The sequence below is a fragment of the Clarias gariepinus genome, chromosome 22 (genome assembly GCF_024256425.1).
Source record: "Clarias gariepinus isolate MV-2021 ecotype Netherlands chromosome 22, CGAR_prim_01v2, whole genome shotgun sequence".
Classification (NCBI taxonomy): Eukaryota; Metazoa; Chordata; class Actinopteri; order Siluriformes; family Clariidae; genus Clarias; species Clarias gariepinus.
This window is the reverse complement of record NC_071121.1, coordinates 11,684,368-11,705,360: the sequence shown is the minus strand read 5'-3', so window position 1 is coordinate 11,705,360 and position 20,993 is coordinate 11,684,368. Positions and strand designations below refer to the sequence as shown.

Sequence of the window (20,993 nt, the reverse complement as noted above, 5' to 3'; positions counted from 1 at the left end):
TGAAGCAGTGCTGGGATGATCGTATTAAAAGCTGATGAAAAGTCTATAAACTATACTATAATAACATGTAAAGGTGAAAGCTTAGGAATTTTATCTTTTGACATAAATTATTCAGCAGGGTTTTAAAAATGTGTGTCAATTACCAAGACCAGATGAATTATTCTGGCCTCTAAATACTGTAATTTCCCTATATAAAGAACAAGTTAGAGTCCAAACCTTGGTGTCAGCGTACAGACACCTTTATCACAATATATTTAGCCATTTTTAAATTTCTGCTGTGTTCCGCTGTGTTGAAGCTGCAATTTTGAGTACAGTAACTAGAAATTACATGATTGTTTAATTAGGTTCATTGATATATTTTTAATGACTGTAATGTCCCATCCTGAACACCAAGACTGTTCCACCGTATAATTTTAATAGCATGACAGAGATTAACAAAGATTGTAATAAATGTACACTGCCAATCAAAAGTTTTTTATGTACCCATTAAAACACTGGCCTACACGATTTCCAAATTAGTTTATTCTATTTCTTTGACAGTGAGTAACGTGTTTCTCACAACTGCCTGTTGAATATGTGCTTTATGGATGCTGTTTTGCGTGCATTTCTGAATAACTTTGTCTAATGTGATAAACTATAAGAGCATGAGAACTGACTACTTTCTACAGCGTGAGATAGTGCAGAGCCTCTATTATATCACAGTGCTTGTAATGGTTTGGGATTTAGATGTGACCCAAACCTCATTCTTTTTGCAGCTGGATTTACAATGCACCTGCACAAAGAATATAAGCCATAATAATAGTCTCTTCATCAATAGACATGTGAATAAAGAGAATTTGATGAGCCTCTAGATACACTGATTAGGACTCCAAACTCCCTTACCAGGCGATGCGGCCTGAAACAGAAGAGATTAGATGAGGAAAACACTGGAAGAAAATGTCATTAATGTCAGCAATGGCAGCTATGAAAAATGCAGCCAGTAACCCACCTTTCACAATATTTTAACAATGATAACATCACTATATGTCTGCAGTCAAAATTCTCACATTTTGAAAAACATTAAGGGGTTATTCTTCCTCCTTCTCAGAAGTGATAAATCATATGTAATTTCTTATAGTAAACCAGGCCAAAAATCTGTCTTGGCTCTTGTTATTTCTGGCTGATTTGAATTTCAGCTCAACTTTTCTCAGTGCTTTAACAATAAGCTAAAAGCTGATATGTAGAGTTATTATTACACAGAATAAATAAATCATTATGCTTCTGAGAGAAGGGGTTAGAATTCAAAGCTGTACTATAATAATATGATGTCATGTCCAGCAGCAGTTCTCCTCATCAGATCTATTCTTAAATCTAAAATCATGGCTGCTTTTGGACATCTTGACTTTAATACAAATTTTTGATATTGCTTTTAAAAGAAATTTAAATCTGTTTAAAGAAATTTCCCCAAATACTATTGTATAATGTCATTACATGTAGGAGGATGAGCTAAACAGTAGTAGCAGAAGATGTCAGGTTTCATGCCTGTCATTCAAAAATAAGAATCTGAGGCTACAGTAATCAGAGTTAAAGATATCTTTCTATTAAAAAAAAAGATTTTTATGCTGTTTGTTTTTTAACTTAAAATTTTTATAAAGTATATATAATGTATATGATATAAATTATCTCTAATAACATATACTATATGCCTTAATTGCTTTTATTAAATTGAACAAACAAACAACAAACAAACAAATAAATATTTGAGCCTAGATTGTATTTTCTATACAGGATGCAACCATTTGTTAAAATCTTAGACATTTACATTGTACAACAGCATTTTATTCATTGTTTGCAAAGTATTTTTTCCTTTCCATTGTATTTTGCTCATCTGATCCTTATTTCTTTTTCTTAATCAATTTAAGACTGGATCTAATCAATGTAGTAATGTTGATTTCTGAAAAGAGGGCTCATTACCACTTAACTCAGCAAACTGGAGGTCTGTTGATTTGGGGAATTTAAGTATTCCTGATGGGGAAAAAAGGGACCATCAGGTTGGACAGGATTGATATAAACGTAGCAGTGGAGGAGGAGCCAAAAAGCCATAACAACCCAGGCATGCATCTCTTAGAATTTAGAGAGAAGAACCAGAGAGAGTGAGAGAGAATGAAAGGCTTTGGCAGTGGCAGAGGAGACAAGCAGACAGAGCAAAACGCAGAGAGTTACAGTGTTTAAGAGAGGAGAAAGTGTTACATGAAACTCTGGACAACATAGTTCAGCTTAAACAGCAGCAGCAGCTGTAGTGTTTTCATCTATTGCATAATGTTCTCTCTGTTAGTGCTCAGGGTTTCTTTTTCTAATCTGCCTGCATTTTTTTGTGTCTGAGTTCATTATTCATGGTTTAGTCCCTTCTCACCATTATGCCATCGTGGTTGTACTTACTTTTTGGCACCCTTGGGGCTCATATAGCTGTTAGTTTGAGTTCTGGGAATACACGCTACCGCTACTTTCATAGGAACTGCTACACCTGCTTCAGTGGATACCACACAGGATATGTGGGTTCAGGTGAGTGTAATCTGTAGTATTATTTATGAATAAGAATACATTATCATAATAATCATATATTGTTACTAGCTAATATATGTAGTAAACAGTAATACTATATGTGAACTTATTCAGTCTGCCGGTAAGACTTTATCTTGTCCTAGCTCTGGCAGTGAAAATACTTTTCTTTCATCACTTAATAAACTATGGAGGAAAGTCGTGTTTGGAAACAGATGAGTGATGTTTTAGGATGTGGCACGATTTACAAAAAATAAAACATAAAATCAGATATCATATTTACACACAAGTAATTGAAATTGAAAACCACGGGATCTAAGTCAGTCTCCATATAATCATTACAGATCTTTGGCACTATCTGAACTACTGTATGCTCTACAAACATTTTATATTTTAGTAACATAAAGTATCCTTATAAAGTTCCTTAAAGTAACTTAATTTTCTTGAAGTTATATACTTTTATTAGAAGTACATAAAGGATAAATTCAATAATTTTGCACACTTTCTATTTGATAAAGCTACTGTATATACCCAATATAATTACTTTAATTATGGTCATAATTATTATACTGTAGCTACCTAAAAGTGCATTACCAAAAGAAAATGTATGAATTTAGACTATAGCACCAACCTTCCTCTTGTTTAGTTTATGGTTTTACAAACAGACTTAGATCAATATCATGAGCTTACATTTTGTCATTAGAAGATATGTGTTGGAAATATTATTAACTTTATGCATACTTTGTATGTTTTGGTTATTGAGATCAAAAATGTGAATGTGTCCTAAGAATTCTCAGAATAGTTGAAATACCCATGATGAAAGTCTACATCAGAGTAAAGAAATAGAAGAAGAGGGGCTATCTGGAACCACCTTAAATGTATACATTATGCTAAACAATCCTCTGATCTATAACAGTAACAAAACTGACATTTAATGAATTAATCGACATGATTTTAATTAGCTTTGTATAAAATCAAAGAATCATGAAGGACGTGACAAATGTCATAAGCATTTCTAAAGTGCTTAAAAGTAATTGTGAAATGATGAATGAACCCTGACACATGAAGAAAGACAAAGTTTGTCTGAGTGCTTAGATGTCCCAGGCCAACTCTTAGATGCTCTGACTCAAAGACAGTTAAACTACCATGTGTATGCAGTGCACATTATTGCTGTGAATCACTTTAATTCACTTTGATTTCTTGGTGAAAGAATAAATGATTTATTTAATAGAATCATTTTATCTGTAGTTTTATGACTTTTTGATTGCACTGGAAGGATTTCAGTTGTGAGAAAGCGCACCTTTCAGCGGTTGCTGAATTACCACTGTTCCATCATGTTACCACTGATCACATTAGCTAAGTGTCAGTTTAATGCAGGGGCTTTGGCTGTAAAGGTGTTTGGCCTTCGGGGATAACTGTCACTAAGTTAGAAGCTGAAGGAAATGTGTATCTAATTTAAAGAAGACTGCCTGCCATGGTCAGTTTGCAGCATTTGCAGTTTCCGTTTATCTCTCAGCAGCTGGAACTGCATCTTCTGCCTTTGATTTGTTATGTGCCCCTATGTTTTACTTAACAGATGTGGTAGACAGGCTGTGATTTTTGCAATCTGTAACATCTCCTTTTTCTATTCTATATTTCCCTACAGAACCTTTTTTAAATTATATATATATATATATATATATACACCTGCCTATTTCAGCCTTTACCATGAAATCAATTAAATTCCACTAAAGCTCAACTCAATTCAACTTACTGTACTGTATATTTGTATTTACAGTATAGGTCACTTTAAACAATAGATATTGTCACAAAACACACAAGTCCCTTAGTTCTAAGAGGAAGTCAGACGAAAAAAAAGCAAGCTGTTTCATTACAGTGCTAATTTTATTTGTTTGTTAAATTTGCTATTTAACAACCTTTGTACAAGTAATTTAAAGAGTAGTTTTAGGTTTAATAATGGATAATGCAACGAGTTATAATATTGGGTGAATGCATCTATAGTATTGCTCACTCACTCACACACTCACTCACTCTCTAAATTGCTTCATTCCTGTATTCAGGGTCACAGGGGACCTGGAGCCTATCCCAGGAGGCTTAGGGCATGAGGCGGGGTACACCCTGGACAGGGTGCCAATCCATCACAAGGCACACACGCATACACTCACTCACACACACACTGCGGGCAATTTGGGAACACCAATTAATCTAAACTGAAGGTCTTTGGACTGTGGGAAAAAAACGGAGTACCCGGATGAAACCCACCAAGCACAGGGAGAACACACAGCGACAGAAATCAAGCCTGGCCAGGAATTGAACCCATTAGATCTTGTTGCAGACTGTTTTATTGTTAAATCCCTGTTAGCATTTCCTGATTTAGATAAGGTGTAAAAAATTTTTTTTAATGAAGGTCTGTGAGCTTGATTAAGTTAAATATTTATTACACTTTAACGTATATAGGTAAGATTTGTATTGGTAATATAAATATTATTTTATAATTAATTCTTTTATGATCAATAGTTTGCATTAATATGCAATCTTTAGGTGGTCATGGGAGGCAGCAAAAATCACATGCATTTTTATCTCATTATTTAACCACAGTTTATTTCCCATCCATGGATACTGTATGTTGCACTCCGTGTCATGTGAATTGCAAATCAAGTATACACCAATAAAAGCTTCTAGACCACATATAGCCTGTAACCCACTCTCACAGGCAATTCATTTATTTCTGGTTACAAGAGAAATACCAGTTTTCATTTAGTTCTTTCTGGTGTTGTGAAGTAACTTTTTATTTAATTTATTTTTTTTTTAACTCTCAACATGCACCACACTGCTGCTGTGGACATTTTCAGCCTCATGTTGGCTTCTGGCTCTGGGCCATGGTAATTAAGATTCCTCTTGGATCTCCCAGACAGGTGGTCTCCATTACTCTTTACCAACTACAGTCTTCTCAGGGCTGGTGTGTAAATCACATTCTGGAGTCTGTATAAACTCCAGATTCTTTAGCTCATACACAGCATACTGCAAATATCAAATTGAATTTATTTTTTAATCTTTTAGTAACTGTTGTGAGCTGTAATTTATAACAGCACAGATTTAATATTGTCATAAAAAAATTATATATTATTAACACTTAAATCTTATATTTAAAAAAAAAAGATTTTGAAGAAGATCTGAAGACTTTGCCATGTCATTTTAACAGAACAACTTTATTTTTCTGGCCTAGTAGGAGAGAATAAGTAATTTTGACTGCATGAGAAGAAATGGTTACGGTTTGGCATGATTCGTCAGCACATACCTTGTATAATTACTTACCTAAGGCAGTGCTTTGAATGAACACTCAAATTTGTCTCATCTTGCCTAAACATTTATTAATTAAATATCACTGGCATTAATAAGGACATTACTATAAAAAAAAAGTGGGGGCAGTATAATGCATGGCCAACTTATACCTGTAGCATCTAAGTTTGATCCTGACTTGTGATTAGCAAATTTACATATACTACCCATGTCTGCCTGGGTTTTTACTGACTTGCCTATATGCTGGTAGGTGGATTGGCTTATTTACATACATTATCGTAAGGGGTAATTGAGTGTGAACTTGCTTTCCATCCAGAATGAAAGCTTTCCTTGTGTTAGCTGTTCTCATTTTAATCTCTGGGCTCACTGCAAGTTTGACTAAAATGAAGTTAATGATGAAGAGGAAATAATATAATACTGTAACTAGGAAATAGGAAAACTAGAACGATTCATTCATTTCATGTTCTATTTTACCTAATGTCTTTCTTTTGGCCTAGCATGCAATGAAATTTCATATTAACCCATATCATTATGATTAAATACAAGAGTAATCTATTTTTAGTAAAGGATCTATAAATAGACCATTCCAGCCTCTTCATATTGCTCTGCAGACCTGTTAAACTGTTGAATGATAAAACACACAGAATTCCATCAATGTATAAAAACTGGCACCCATGGAAAAAAAAAATTAAACAACGAGCCGTGGAACATGAAGAGGAAACTGAGAGAATGAGATATCGAACATGGTAGAAGAAAGACTAACTGAAAAACATGTTTCTCTCATTATGCTGAAGAGAATTCTTAGCTTTAGTCTCCCCCAGGATATAATGCATGTCATTTCATATTTATGAAAAAAAGCAGACCTGTTTTAAGTGGTGTAATGAATAATTTGATTGTCAATTTAAAATGATAATAATTGCCAGCACATATTTTTTAAATTGTCCTTCCTTCCTTCCTCCCTTCACACCATTTAGCCTTTAATTGACACGTATTTATAAGCTGTGCTGCAGTGCTCAGTCCAGACCTCCACTAAGAGAAAAATGCTAAATTGGTGCCAAGCACAGACACTGATAATGATCGGAAACTGTTCTCAAGAAAAAAATTCATAGTAGCCTTCCAAAGATTACTTTAGTCAGTTAATGGAGAGTATTGTATGCATTAAAAAGTGTACTTTTGGTGGTTACAATCACAGCACAGTATCGTTTAAAATATAAAGAGTGACTTTATAAGTTAGTACACTATATATTTCTTACTTTTTAAACTGTACGTTCTTTTCATGGTATAGCGAATACAAATTTTTAAAAGTTAAATATTTTATTGCATAAACAATTTAATGAAAGGCTAATTGATTATTACAACATATACACACTTACTGTACTTATACACACTATGGGCAATTTGGAAACGCCAATTAGCCTAAGCTGTACAGTATGTATTTAGACTGTGAGAGATAACTGAAGTACCCGGAGGAAACCCACCAAGCACAGGGACAGCATGCAAACTCCTGGCACACAGACCCGAGGCACAAATCAAACACAGAACCTAGAGGGCAACAGTGATAACCACTAAGCCACCATGCCGCCCCTAGTGTTCTCAGCTGTGCAATTATGCTTAAAATTGTAACCATTGTAAGTAAACATTTATAAGAGGCTTTTACACTTTAATGCAAATTCCCCTGAAGAGTTCTTTGTAGAATAATAGATTCTTAGCTTTCTAAATGAAAACACATTGTTCTACAAATTACCTGTGAGTTACTTTGTTAACCTTTGAAGGGACAAATCAAATAATCATCAGGATTTAAAGAATGTTATGTATATTTAATGAACTTTCTTCTGTAAGTATGTTAACTTTGATATCGTGCACAAACTCTTAGTCTGACAAATGTAGCCCCAAGGACTACTTCTGACATTCATCCAGCTGTATATTTTCTATTAGTGTGATCCATCACTGCTACTTGAGATGAGACCACCAAGCCTCTCTGTACAATATCCAGAAAGAACACAACCCATCCTCCTTTTTTAATAAAAAGAAAAACTACAGCTGTATCTTTAGAGAGAACATGATGTATTTATAACAACTACTCTTTACTTTATTCCATCTCTTCTGTGGTTTCTGTACTTGTGCCTAGAAGCAGCTCAAGGTAATTCAGGCAGGATTTTCCATAGCAGACAGTCCATGAAGACTTTAGTTACATGTCGGATATACGGTTGTTCTTTTGATCATTGTCGTATGTTGTAACAGTGCTGTTATTGGGAGAACACTGATGGTGTATAGATTTAACTGGAGTAGCCAGGACATACTGTGGTGTAGGCATTACATAGAGATCTGTTGAGAGAAGGAGAATTACAACATGGGCTTGTAATAGGTTTTGCTTTAATTAGACATCCTAAAGTATGCCTTATGGCCTGGTAACTAGTTGATAGTGTTATTTTTTTAGTGGTATTTAAAGGAATCTGCTAACCTATTTGCTTACAGTTTAGTATTTCAGCATGGGCTTAAAGCAGTATTAGTTTTGGAGCCTGTTGGAGACTTCAGCTACTAATGGGCTGTTCTCTTAAGGAATGATTTTACCATGTGTAACATGTGTTCCCCCTTGGGAAAAAAAAATCTTCTTAATTTGAGCCATACAAATTATCTGCCAGAACTCTAGGGTTGGATTCATTATCTTGTTTTTGTAGTATTTTAAATAGAAAATATACAGTATTTATAACATGTTTTTTGCTAATCAAAACATATTTGGATACATGATCTAGTCTTTGATTGCTTTCCAAACTGTTCATCTACAGATGTCAATGAGTGCCAGGTCCATAATGGAGGCTGCCAGCACAGATGTGTGAACACCAGAGGCTCCTACTACTGCGAATGCAACCCAGGCTTCCGTATGCACATCGATGGGCGAACTTGTATCGGTAAGTGATACATACAGTAGATTTACAAGAGGCCAGCGTCAGATTTACAAGAGGGCTGGATCCCATCTGACAGACTGCTGACTGGCGTTAAACTTCTGGACTCCAAATCCAAAGGCTGGTTGTTTTTAAAGCTGATGTAGGATTCCACCTTTTTGGATTCATCGCCTTTTTGTATGAAAGAAATGAAAGCACATTTGTATTCATACTAGCTGAATGTTCCGAGTGGTCTATTCTGTACAACCCTTGTTATATTCAGTTTAAAGCAGCGAGGTAGGAAAGGTAGAGGGGTTTCATTATTTAGGGTCAACTACTCAAAATAATGGGGAGTGTGGGAGAGAAGTGAAGAAAAGTGCATGCAGGATGGAAGGGATGAAGTTGAGTAGCAGGAGTGATCTGTGACAGAAATGTTTCAGCAAGAATGAAAGAGAAAGTTTATGGTTTAAAAGGAAAAGTTTAAGTATGGTAGTTAGAACAGCAATGTTGTACGATTTGTAGACGTCACTGCTGACAAAAAGACAGGAAGCAGAACTGGTGGTGGCAGAGCTAAAGGTGTTTCAATGTGCTTTGGGACTGACAAGAATGGACAGGATTAGGAATGAGAATATTAGAGGCACAATACAGGTAGGTACAGTAGAACTGTTTGGCGACAAAGTTAGAGAGCACAGATGGTTTAGATGTTAAAGATAGCGCTGCCAGGCAAGAAGAAAAGAGGGGAGGTTTATGGATGTGGCAAGGGAGGACATGTGGGAGGGTAGAGTGACAAGGGAAGATGTGGAAGACAGAGTTCCCAAATGGGAGCAGCCAAAAAAGAAGACACTATTCCACCCTTAGCCAAGTCCTGCATTGCCTTTGATGGAGAAGGTGTCACTCTAACACTTCATTCTAAGGAAACATATTGTCTTACGTAATGATCAAAATTGATCATACAGTAATTCTCCTTATATTTAGATGACCACAATTTTGGTCCTATTTAGACAGTGCCACACAGGGAGTTATGACTCCACTTCAGATGTTCCTAAACATGTCTTAAAGGCCTATTCTTTAGAACACAAATTGATTTCTTACCCATGTGCATTTAATTAAAAGCAGACACAAAAAAATCTTCCCTTCTTTGACAGGGTTTACTTATGGAGCATTTAATGACTTTCTGATGTCATTCTTAAGATGAGGCCGTGGTTCACAGCTTTGATCACGACTTTCACTCATGACTCACCAAGTTGTTTACACTATTACTGTAAAGCAGTTGCCATTTGTTTAAGTGAAATTGGTGAGCACAAATTTAGAATAGTTGAGAAGTTGCCATGCTCCATCTAATTCCACTGGCTTCCATTTGGCATTCATGATTTTTGTGTCCTGGAAGCAAGCCTTTGTATTTAAACACTTCAAAACGATTGTCATTCATCCATCTCCTGCTCTGCTGTGGGTTTGAAGCAGTAGCAGCAGCAGCTCTACTATAGATGCTCCAGACTTCTCCCCTGGGATGCGGTCCTAAGCTGTTTCAGTAAATGTGAGCAGGCCAGGGCTGCGAGCCCAGGGTTATTCCGAAAGCCAGTGGTGCTTAGTGAATGAGGGAACCAGATGGGTTTACTTAAACCACAGAATGATATGCTAATTAATCACAGACTGTTGGATCATTTGGTGTGCATAATTTTCCCCCAAGAAGATGGCAGTCAGCCTGATGTATGGTATTAGATATCTATAAAGCTTTTAAAGCTAACAGGTAGGTGCTTAATAACTCTGCTGCAAGCCAAATATTTTCTTCTTCAGATTGAGGTACTAATTTTTACCCTTGGAAACTTTTCTCTTATCCAGGCTTCTGTTTCCAATTTGAAAAACCACAAGGTATATCTCTGTTTAGCTTCAAAAAACTGCAATTATTATGCTCTTTCTTATTTGGATAACAGTCGGATGCCTGATGACAGATACAAAAGCTCACACATACCTTGTGCGCATAACAAATGTGAACAGTCTGTTCACATTTCTAACCCTAACCCTAACCCTATTACATTAAAGATAATATTTTCTGCATTTTCAGCATTTTCAAATGCATACTAAATAGTTGTGTTTTTACCAGCCTTTTAGCTGTTAACCTTTCTTTGACCCTGTGTAATGGCCCCGGGTCAAATGATTCTAAGGACCACCTACAGGCTACTATGATTAAAAGAAGCCTGAAGGAATAACCTCAACTAAAAAGCATCATTAACAAAAAGCCAATGACAGTGTGCAAGACAACTCTTTTTTTAGGAAACATGTTAACCAATGAATAGAGTGATGGCAGGGTAAAAGACAGGTGTCACTGAAACACGTCATAGATAATTGAGCTGTTGATTACAAGGGATGGGTGACAGGGGTGGACAAAAAGCCCATGGATAATGTTCACTCTCTTTAAACACAGTGCTTTTTCTCTCACACTGGCTCTAGCTTCTGTTTTAAGGGGTTTTAACTCTGCAGTGTAGGTCATTTTACTGCATCGCTTTACCCCTTTATTAAAATGAGTCTTATAATAATCAGTCTTATGAACTGAGTCGTTTACTCAAAAGACCAAAATGTACCATTGGTTGTCACTGCACTGTCACTGTCAACATCAAAATGCACTGGATGGTACCAGTCTTTGATACAGTGCTTAAATAATTATCTTTAAATGCACCTTTAACCTCATTACATTTTTGGGCCATAGTATTTACATTTTTGGGCCATAGTAAAGTAAGGCTGTAAAGGTATACACTACCATATACTGTATATATACTGTAGTGTATGCTCTTATGCATATTACAGTGATGGTCAAACTTATTGACAACATATGCCATGTATTAGTAGGAAGACGTGTGTCCATAAAAATCCCTAAAACTAGGGAATTTTCCAGGGAATTGGGAATTTTTCGGCAAACCTGTATCCTGCTAGACACTTAACAGAAGGGATGCTGATCTGATTTCAAGATCATGTGCATATGAGCTAAAAAAAAAAAGGGAAGTGGATCTGTAGCCAAAGAGGAACAAAAGGACTGACCAAACAAATTGGATGAAACCAGATATCCAACACTAGAGTACCACAGGTGACTTTTTGGCTCCAGCTGGATCCAGCATGTTTTAATGACTTCATACTAAGCTTTACTTGTGTAGCAATTTCATCTTTTATCTTGTTATCCATTACATGAAACCATTAAATTTCATTTTTTTTTCCTCATTTTTGGCCAGCTTGGCATATGCAACTTTTAAAGTTAAAAATAGATAATAATGTTAAAAAGGGTACACCGTGACATTACTACCCCAGCAAGAAGAAAAGAGACAATTAAGCCTCAGTAAGTAAGTATGTACCTTTTTTCCTGTGATTGTTTTCCTGTTATGGACTTTAAGCAGAAGCTATTTGGTGGTGGTGGGGTTTGAACCTGGTACCTTTTGATCAGTAGTGCAACACCAATAACTGCTGTAGCTGTCCAGATAACGATCTGAATAGAATTCAATCATTGAATGAAAATATTATCCTGTATACTGTAAAGTATATGCTATACCCTTATTTATATTAGGGTAAAGATAAAATGCTAAACACAAGATTTTACTATTATCATCAAGATTTGTAAAATGTGCACTGTATCATTAAAATATACAGTACGCAGTCCTGTCAGTGGTAATTTACATAATAAGACATACTCGTACTCTATAGGTCCTTTGTGTAACTCTCTCTCTCTCTGTGTTTTAGCTGTGCTTTCCTGTGCTATTAGTAATGGAGGATGTGAACAGGAGTGTGTACAGCTCTCCCAAGCCCACTTTCAGTGCCGCTGCAGACATAAATACCAGCTAATTGCTGATGGCAAACACTGCAAATGTAAGTGCCCATCACTTGGTTTCTTATACAGCTCATTTTTGGCAACTGCCTACTGCATACGTGGAAGGGTAATTATGAATGAGGCAATACACAGGAAAAATATTTTGATGTATAATAAAAACAGTACAATACCACAGTTGGTATGACCGAGGTAAAGAATGATATTGGAAAAGAGATAGAAAAATACAATTTGTTTTCCTTTCCCAATAAGGAAAAAAAAAAAAAAACAAAGTCAGGTGGCTTTAATTCCACCATATACAGCTGGTACGATGCTATGTTCCCCCAGCACCATAAAACAACACCCTAGAAAAACTGGCACAGAAAAAGACAAAGTAGAGCTGACCAGTACATAGTTATAGTGTAAATAAAGTGCAAAAAAATAATAATATTGAAGTAATGCAATATGTAATAATTATAAAAAGAAGAACATTATTATTATTATTATTATTATTAATAATAATAATAATAATAATAATAATAATAAATAGCGTAAATGTAAATATAGCATTCGTATGGAACACAAGTGACTATTGTGGTACATTTTTTTAAATAGCGGTTTAAGAAAAAAATTTACAATTATTGTTTCATGTATAATCGTGCATTTGTGTGCAGGAAGAAGAAATCAAAACATCTCAGTATTTTCTACAGAGAATTGTAATCTGAGATGGTGCAATTTTCAAACTAGGTAATAATACAGCTGCCCAGGATGTTCTCTATACAGTAGTTCCTCTAGGTAGTAGTTAGAGAATGGGATTTTCTCATCCTTCTTCGGAAACTAGAGACACTGGTGAGCTTTCTTTGATGTTGATCTGGTGTTTATGAACCATCTGTTATCCACAATTAGAGACAAGTTGTTGGGTCTGCACCAGTACATTAGGCACTGTATTATTACTGTATGCTGACATGTTGCTCATGAAACCCATCACAGTTGTGTAAACAATGAACTTGATCACGCAATTAGAGCTGTGCATCGCTGCAGTCAGAAGAGTCCTAGTGCTCAGTGTAGTGGTGCTGGAGATGCTGCTTTCAAACCCAACTGACTAAGTATATTTTTAAATATAAAAATCATTAAACATGCTTACAAATTAAACTTCAGTTGCTGATTCACTCAGTTTTAGTACCTGCTTTCTAGTCAGGGTCATGGTGGTTCCAAAGTCTATGCAGGTAACACTGGATAAACAGCAGGAAAAGACCCTCAACCGGATGTGAAAGCACTGCAGGGCACCATGAGCATGCATTCTTTGACTTCTCGCATGATATGTCACCTGTAACCCTTCTATCATTGCAAGTTGCAGACTTTCAGCGATAGGGTCGAAAAACCATAGAAGTAAAGTATAAGGATTAGAAAGCTGTAATATATCCGGAGTAATAAAGCACTCAGAGGAAGTACTCAGATGTGGAGTTTCTGAGGTTTTTGCTAAGCTCAAAGCCTGGAATCCTCTCTGGATGCTTGCCTATTACTGCTGGCTCCTAAATATAATTACTACATAAATTGCTATTGCTGTGTTGTCTTTGATTTGTACTCTTGAACATTGAAATAGATCATCAATCAGTCAGGACTGACATACCATCTTAATAAAAAGATTTTAAATCTATCTGGTTAGGTAAAATTTACTGATGGCAATGACACAGAAAATAGCAAATAACAAAGCTAAGACTCCAACTGAAGTAATTTATTGGGATGGAAAACAGATCTTAGCTTAGTGTCAAGTGCACGTGTTAAATTGCTTTGTGTTTTGGCAAGCTCTGAAATTGTTTCCTTTTTCTCCACGAGGCACTTACATTAGAGTTTTATCTTCTTTGCAAACAAAGCATCTGCATCCATGTGCCTGCCAAAATGCACTTCCACTTTAGAGTTCCTCGGTAAACAGTACCATTTTAAATTAGTTAGAGACACGCAGTTGATAATGATTTTCCTAAAAAGAGTCTAGAAATGATCTAGAAGATAAATGATGGAGTTCTGCAGAAATAAACTAAAAAAGAAATGTAAATAAATAAAAGAAACTAGCACTTCCTTGGTGACTTTGGGGGCCTGGTTTTGATTCCCGGTCAGGGAACATACAGTTTAGGGCAGTGGTGGATAAAACAGTTAAGTCTTTTGTAAATGTTAATCAGTTTTACACCTTCACTCTAAAGAAATTTCTCCTGGCTTGACTTGAGCATCTCATGTAAATAATAGTATTTGTCACATGTACCTTACAGAACAGTGAAATACTTTTTCTTTCTTTTGTATATACCAGTTTGGAAACTTTTACTACATTTTTATTTGGTTTAAGTCTTACTTAAAAAAAAAAAATCATCATTTAATTACTTAATGTTTATTATGATTTTTCCTTAAACTTTATTACTCATAAACCGTATGTACAGTAGGTGGTCAGTGGGGGTAAAATAGTGAAATTCAGTGTATCAGGCACTTTTATTGTGTTTCACTTGTCTTTTATAATAAACCCCAGCTTTTTTATTTAGTAAATTCCAGATATTAGTCATCTGAAAATTCCTCGAGCAGATGAGAGGAAGCCTGCTCACATTGCAGAACTGCTTGTAATTATACTATTTATGCCATTAGAAACAGAAAATATTGATTTAGCCCTGAAGTTTTATGAAGTTTTACCAGATAAGTTTCAAGAAAGTTTTACAAGAAAGTTTCTCATCTAAGGATTGAAAAGGTCTAAAATATTTACAGTGTAAAATCACAGTATAAGCATATTTCCATAGAGTATGTCTTATTATCGCATGCTGTCTAACATTGTACTGCTTTTCTTACAGTGAGAAACCCATGTGCTGAGGGGAATGGAGGCTGTATGCACACATGTCGTAATGTAGGCCTTCGTGTGCAGTGTGGCTGCGACACAGGCTATAGTCTGGCCCAGGATCACATGAGCTGTGAAGGTAAATGGCTCTGGCATGAATAACTGAAAACTTTTTTCACCCTGTAGATCACTTCACTTATTCTGCTTTGGAAAGCTCTTTAATAAGGAACATCCTCGGCTTAATGGATCCTTTTTGGGAAATTTAATTCCCATGGCTTTTAAACATTTGAGAAATATGGAAATATAGCATTTCATTTGGAAAAGAAAAACAAGGTTGAACGAATGTGTGATGGGTTCATCTTGTCACCAGGGAGTGACAAAACTGGCTAGTAGAGGATAAAATCCTATGTCAGAATTACTTTTGGCTTAAGAGTATGTCGAGCCTGCCAGTCAGGTGTTAAAAGGGATACCGTGTTATCTGACCTTAGATCCTGTCGGTGCAATAAAACATTGGAGAAGATATTTCAGTTTATAATAAAGGTTATTCATAGGGTATTGAGAAACCATAAAATAGATTGTAAATACTTCTATGCAGAATTTTAAACCATATCAACTCTGTTCCAGCTCATTCCATCAATTCCCATAAATTAAGGTGTCAAAGTCAGAGTTATTGTATTTTATGTGTTTCAGACATCAATGAATGTGAAACTGGACAAGCTGCATGTGCGCATGATTGCAAAAACAGTCCAGGTTCCTTTTCCTGTATGTGTAACCCTGGATATGAACTAGGATCTGATGGCAGGAAGTGCTACCGTGAGTAACATAGAAGATCCTCGTGAGTGAAGATCAGGTTTAGTGATTTGATCTGTCTGCTCTCATGTTCTTTTTGTTCTTGTCTGTCTGACAGGCATTGCTATTGAGATAGTGAACAGCTGTGAGTCTGGGAATGGAGGCTGCTCACATCAATGTCAGCATGGAACACTAGGGCCCGTATGTAGCTGTAACCATGGTTACCAACTGGATGAAGACCTCAGGACTTGTTCAGGTAAACAGATTTTAAATACAGATATGTCTTGGGTAAACAAGGGGCATTCAAGTTAAACCGGGAATTTAGATCAGGAATTGACACTCAGTGAAATTTTGATGGGCTCTGAGCAGTCTTATTACTGTGCTGTGCTTGAAGTCTTGTGTAAATTTCTATCAGTTTTACACCTTCATTCACCAGAAATTTCATCACCCGCATTGTTGTGGATGTTACTGTCACACATACCACACATAAAATGTTACTGCAGATCATAAGCTCCTTCATGAAAACAGTACTTGCTAATTTTGTTAGCCTCTATCAGCAGAATAATGCACCCTGACACACTGCAAACTGTTTAGATATGGATTAAAGAACATGACAAAAATTTGAAATTTGACTTGGCCTCTTAATCTGGGCTGTTTTAACTCCAGAAGGGTGACCTACATTACAGGTCTACTTACAATCATTAATTTTACTAACTGTCAGTCATTAGAATGGATGAATGTAGGTCAGTACAGAGAGCAGAGCGCAGCTGCCTGCCAAAACAATCATTCAAACCAGCCATAGAAACACTTTTAGCTAGAAACAAATCTGATAATGTTAGGACTCTTTAAACTATACATTTTCTACTTAATTGCTTCTAATCTTATCTTAAAGTCATTTTAAACTGCCTCTAAACCATTTGTGTTGTTTTGTTTACATCAAGCTACTGTACAAAGCTAACTAGCTTCCAAAACAGTGTTGTATTGTGTGGAACAAGTGATTGTTCATCATCAGATTAACTTTCCATTCAACACAATTTGGGATTTAACCTTTAACCTTAGTTATATGATATTTTAAAGTGTAATAAGTGGAACTATAAAGAAATATTTACAGATTTACAGCAATGTCCACCTCACTTTTGGCTAAATAGTACCAGTAAGAATTTTAATTTAGAATTTAACCTGTGATTTACACTAACTGTCGGTCACCAGCTCCACCAGTCACAGAAGGACATGTGTTGGTGGGGCACAATAACTGGTTAATAAATAAAATTATCATGATTATGTTAAAAATAAATGGTGTCTGTGAAACTGTTGTATAAAAGCAATATCTATTTGTGCTACTGAATATCAGCACTGATATCCATCACAACAGCACTCCCTCTTGTGTGATATTGCTTAAGCAACTAAGTAACTGACACCTGTGCTTCCGCAATAATAAAAGAAAATGGTGCCAAGTAGTTGGTATATTATAGACACTGTTAGATTAGAATATGTCAGCTGGAATATGTCCATATTATTACATTCTACAGTTTCTTATATTTTTTTGATTAGTATTTTTTTTTGCATGTGACATGTGGTTTTTTTTTCTTGACAGAAAGTAACGATGCGTTTTTATCTTACTGGAAATATGCTTTATTAAATAATTCTGGCTCTGAGGGTCAACCTGCAGTAATGACTCACAAACTTGCTTTATGTGTCCTGTTTGAGCAGCTTCACCAGGGCTGTTTGTGTTTTCCAGACTTGAATGAATGTCTAGAGGAGAGCTCGTGCTGTGAACAGGAATGCACTAACTATCCTGGTGGCTATGAATGTTACTGCAGGGCAGGATACAGACTCAACTCAGATGGATGTGGATGTGATGGTACACAACTGCTTTGTTTAGTGAAAAACTTCAAACATTTCTGTACAAAAAACATGAATCCTCATGCCTTGTTAGGTTAAACAGATGAATATTTAATATGTCTCTCTGTCTGTCTGTGTGTGTGTGTGTGTGTGTGTGTGTGTGTGTGTGTGTGTGTGTGTGTGTGTGTGTGTATATATATATATATATATATATATTTCATGAATGTATATTTCAATTCATTTGGACAGATGTAGATGAGTGTCTGTCTGATAATGGAGAGTGTGAGCATACGTGTCAGAACATTGCCGGGTCTTACCAGTGCTTTTGTCGTCTGGGACACCGTCTGGCTGAAGACAGACACTCATGCATCCGTAGGTCCAGTGTCCCAAACATATTTAAATGTATATAAAAGATCTGCTGTGACATACAACTTCTGTATACAGTTTGTTATACATATATTTACAGCCACGCATACTTGTCTGAGACATATAAATGTCTCAATTTTTCCATGTTTGTCCAGCTCTAGAGAGGGCAGTAGAAGCACTGTCTCACCATATCGTGGTAGAGAGGCCATTTTCAGATTTTACTTTGCTGCAGGATTACCCTCAGCCTCTAAATCGCTATGATGATTACGATGAGTACACTTTTGGAGAACTGCGGGCAGAGAGCATTATCACTGAGAAATTTAGTAAGTGGCTAAAGGTTTCAAAAATGTCTTTTGTTGTTTTCTTGATCCTTATTTTGGTTATCTGTTTAACAACTCTATCCATCTTAAGGCATAATCAGTAGCCTGGGTAACCATTCAGGAACTAAAAAAAAAAACAACATCAAAATCTTTACTTAAGCTTAATTTTCATCTATTATCTTTTCCCCCCTAAAACAGTGTGTCTGAACAACACCTTTGGCCATGACTGCAGTTTAAGGTGTGAAGACTGTTCTAATGGTGGTGTGTGTAATGTAGAGAGCAATGGCTGTGACTGCCCTGACGGCTGGACTGGAATCATCTGCAACCAGAGTATGTCTATAGTGAAAATAAAACTTGTTTTAAGAGCACAAACTGTCAGTGTATGAACTGTCTTATGTTTTTGGTCACTAGCCTGTCCTCAGGGCACTTTTGGCAAAAAGTGCTCCTTTACATGCAAGTGCAGGAATGGTGCCACGTGTGATCCCGTGAGGGGATTTTGCCAGTGCCCACCAGGAATCAGTGGAGACATGTGCCAGAATGGTAAGTGTTGCACCCGATGTCATTTAGAATGTTGGATGCATCTTTATTTAATAAAATATTATTTGAAACGTTTAAATTATTTTAATAATTTAAAAGTTTATTAATTTTAAATTATGCATTTTAAGTCATTAAATTATTGCCTTTATGTGTATCACGGTAGTTCTTACTTTTCTGCTAAGTCATTTGCAAAGCAGTAGCTATGGAAATTAAATGATAAAATGCCTGACTTTACCTCTGTGGCCTGTGGCTTACAGGATGTCCTAAAGGCTTTTATGGGAAGCACTGCAACAAAAAGTGCAACTGTGCAAATAATGGACGATGTCATCAAACCTTTGGTGCCTGTCTCTGTGAACCAGGACTGTATGGAAGATTCTGCCATCTAAGTACAGCACTGGCGTTTGATCTTTAAAATTCCTTAAATAACTTTGCAAAGTTTTCTATAGGTCTTTTTTGGCAAGAATAATGCTTCTTGTATTTGTTTATATGTTTAGAATGTCCGACCTGGTCATATGGACCTGGCTGTTCATCTGAGTGCCAGTGTGTTCAGCGAAACACTCTAGAATGTCACAGGCGCTATGGAACCTGTGTGTGTAAACCTGGCTACCATGGCAAGATATGCAGTGAAGGTTAGTTGATTTGTTGTGGCTGGCAATATTATATAATAACAATCATAATAATCATAATAATAATAATCATAATAATAAAAAAAACTTCCAATATCCAAAATACAAAGTAAAAAAATTGCTATCTGTTTTCTCATCTTTGGTTGTCAGAGTGTGATAGCAGGCACTATGGCCCAGGATGCAAGACAAAATGTCAGTGTCCAGCAGGATCTAACTGCCATCATATAACTGGAGAGTGTCAGCAACAGTGCCCAGCTGGATGGCATGGGAAAAACTGTGACCAAGGTGTGAAAGTTAAGTTTAAATCTTTTACTGTACTACTGATACTGTAATTATATTTTATGTTTATTTTATATTTTATATCTTACACACAACCATATATAGTACGATCTGCTGTGAAAAAAAGGAAACTTTTTTGCCCAAAGAGAATAAAGTACAAACTGAATTTAAGTAATGTACACCAAGTGCAAAAAATAATAATAATAATAATAATATTTTCATCAAAGTGAAATTTACACTAAAGATTAATTTTTACCAGGGAAATATATAAAGTAAGAAACAATAGGAACTTACAATATGCAGATATTTAAAGAGTAGAAATCTAAACACCTCAGGTATGTCCTTGCTTGTGTTAGAGTTATAGAACCTTTCATAGTTTTTCTTTGGCTGTATTACAGTTGACAGGGATGATAACTATCTTTCTACACATAAATATTGATGTAACCTTTGAACATGGGTATGTCAGGCAATGTTAGGTTGGGTAACATCTGTATTGTTGCTCAGCTCAAATATACTGTATCACTGCTCATCTTCTTACAGTGTTCATAAGAACTATTAGGCTCCAAAATAAAATAATTGCAAAATAACTGAAAATAGAGAAGTAAAAAATCATTAAAGAAATTGGACACACCTTCTAATTTCATTGTCTTTTCGGAATTACTGAAGGCAACCAAAATATGCAATAGTCTCCTTTGAACAAGTTGTATTTAGATGTGTCTGCTACTCATGCTCTGTAAAGCTTTTATAACGGATCTATTCTGAGGTGATGTTAATTTGTGATTTCTGAGGCTGGTAACTCTAAATAAAGTTCTCCTCTGCAGCAGAGGTACGTTTGGGTCTTGTTTTCCTGGAATGGTTATGGGTTTAGCAAATGCACTTGATAATACTGTTTTTGAAAAAACTATTCCAGAACAG

General features: G+C 35.8%; 1 protein-coding gene across 2 annotated transcripts in view; it reads left to right on the top strand.

Annotated features, from left to right (window-relative positions):
* Positions 1-2,131: 2,131 nt before the first annotated feature.
* Positions 2,132-20,993, top strand: part of megf6a (multiple EGF-like-domains 6a) — a 38,552-nt gene continuing 19,690 nt past the window's right edge. For both annotated transcript variants that reach the window (XM_053482111.1, XM_053482112.1), the window contains exons 1-14: positions 2,132-2,541; positions 8,625-8,747; positions 12,444-12,569; positions 15,336-15,458; positions 16,010-16,132; positions 16,227-16,364; positions 17,847-17,969; positions 18,200-18,322; positions 18,472-18,639; positions 18,835-18,966; positions 19,048-19,176; positions 19,431-19,559; positions 19,668-19,802; positions 19,950-20,084. In XM_053482111.1, coding sequence (XP_053338086.1) covers positions 2,397-2,541; positions 8,625-8,747; positions 12,444-12,569; positions 15,336-15,458; positions 16,010-16,132; positions 16,227-16,364; positions 17,847-17,969; positions 18,200-18,322; positions 18,472-18,639; positions 18,835-18,966; positions 19,048-19,176; positions 19,431-19,559; positions 19,668-19,802; positions 19,950-20,084 — 1,852 coding nt within the window. In that variant the 5' untranslated portion in view covers positions 2,132-2,396. The remainder of the gene's footprint in view (positions 2,542-8,624; positions 8,748-12,443; positions 12,570-15,335; positions 15,459-16,009; positions 16,133-16,226; positions 16,365-17,846; positions 17,970-18,199; positions 18,323-18,471; positions 18,640-18,834; positions 18,967-19,047; positions 19,177-19,430; positions 19,560-19,667; positions 19,803-19,949; positions 20,085-20,993) is intronic.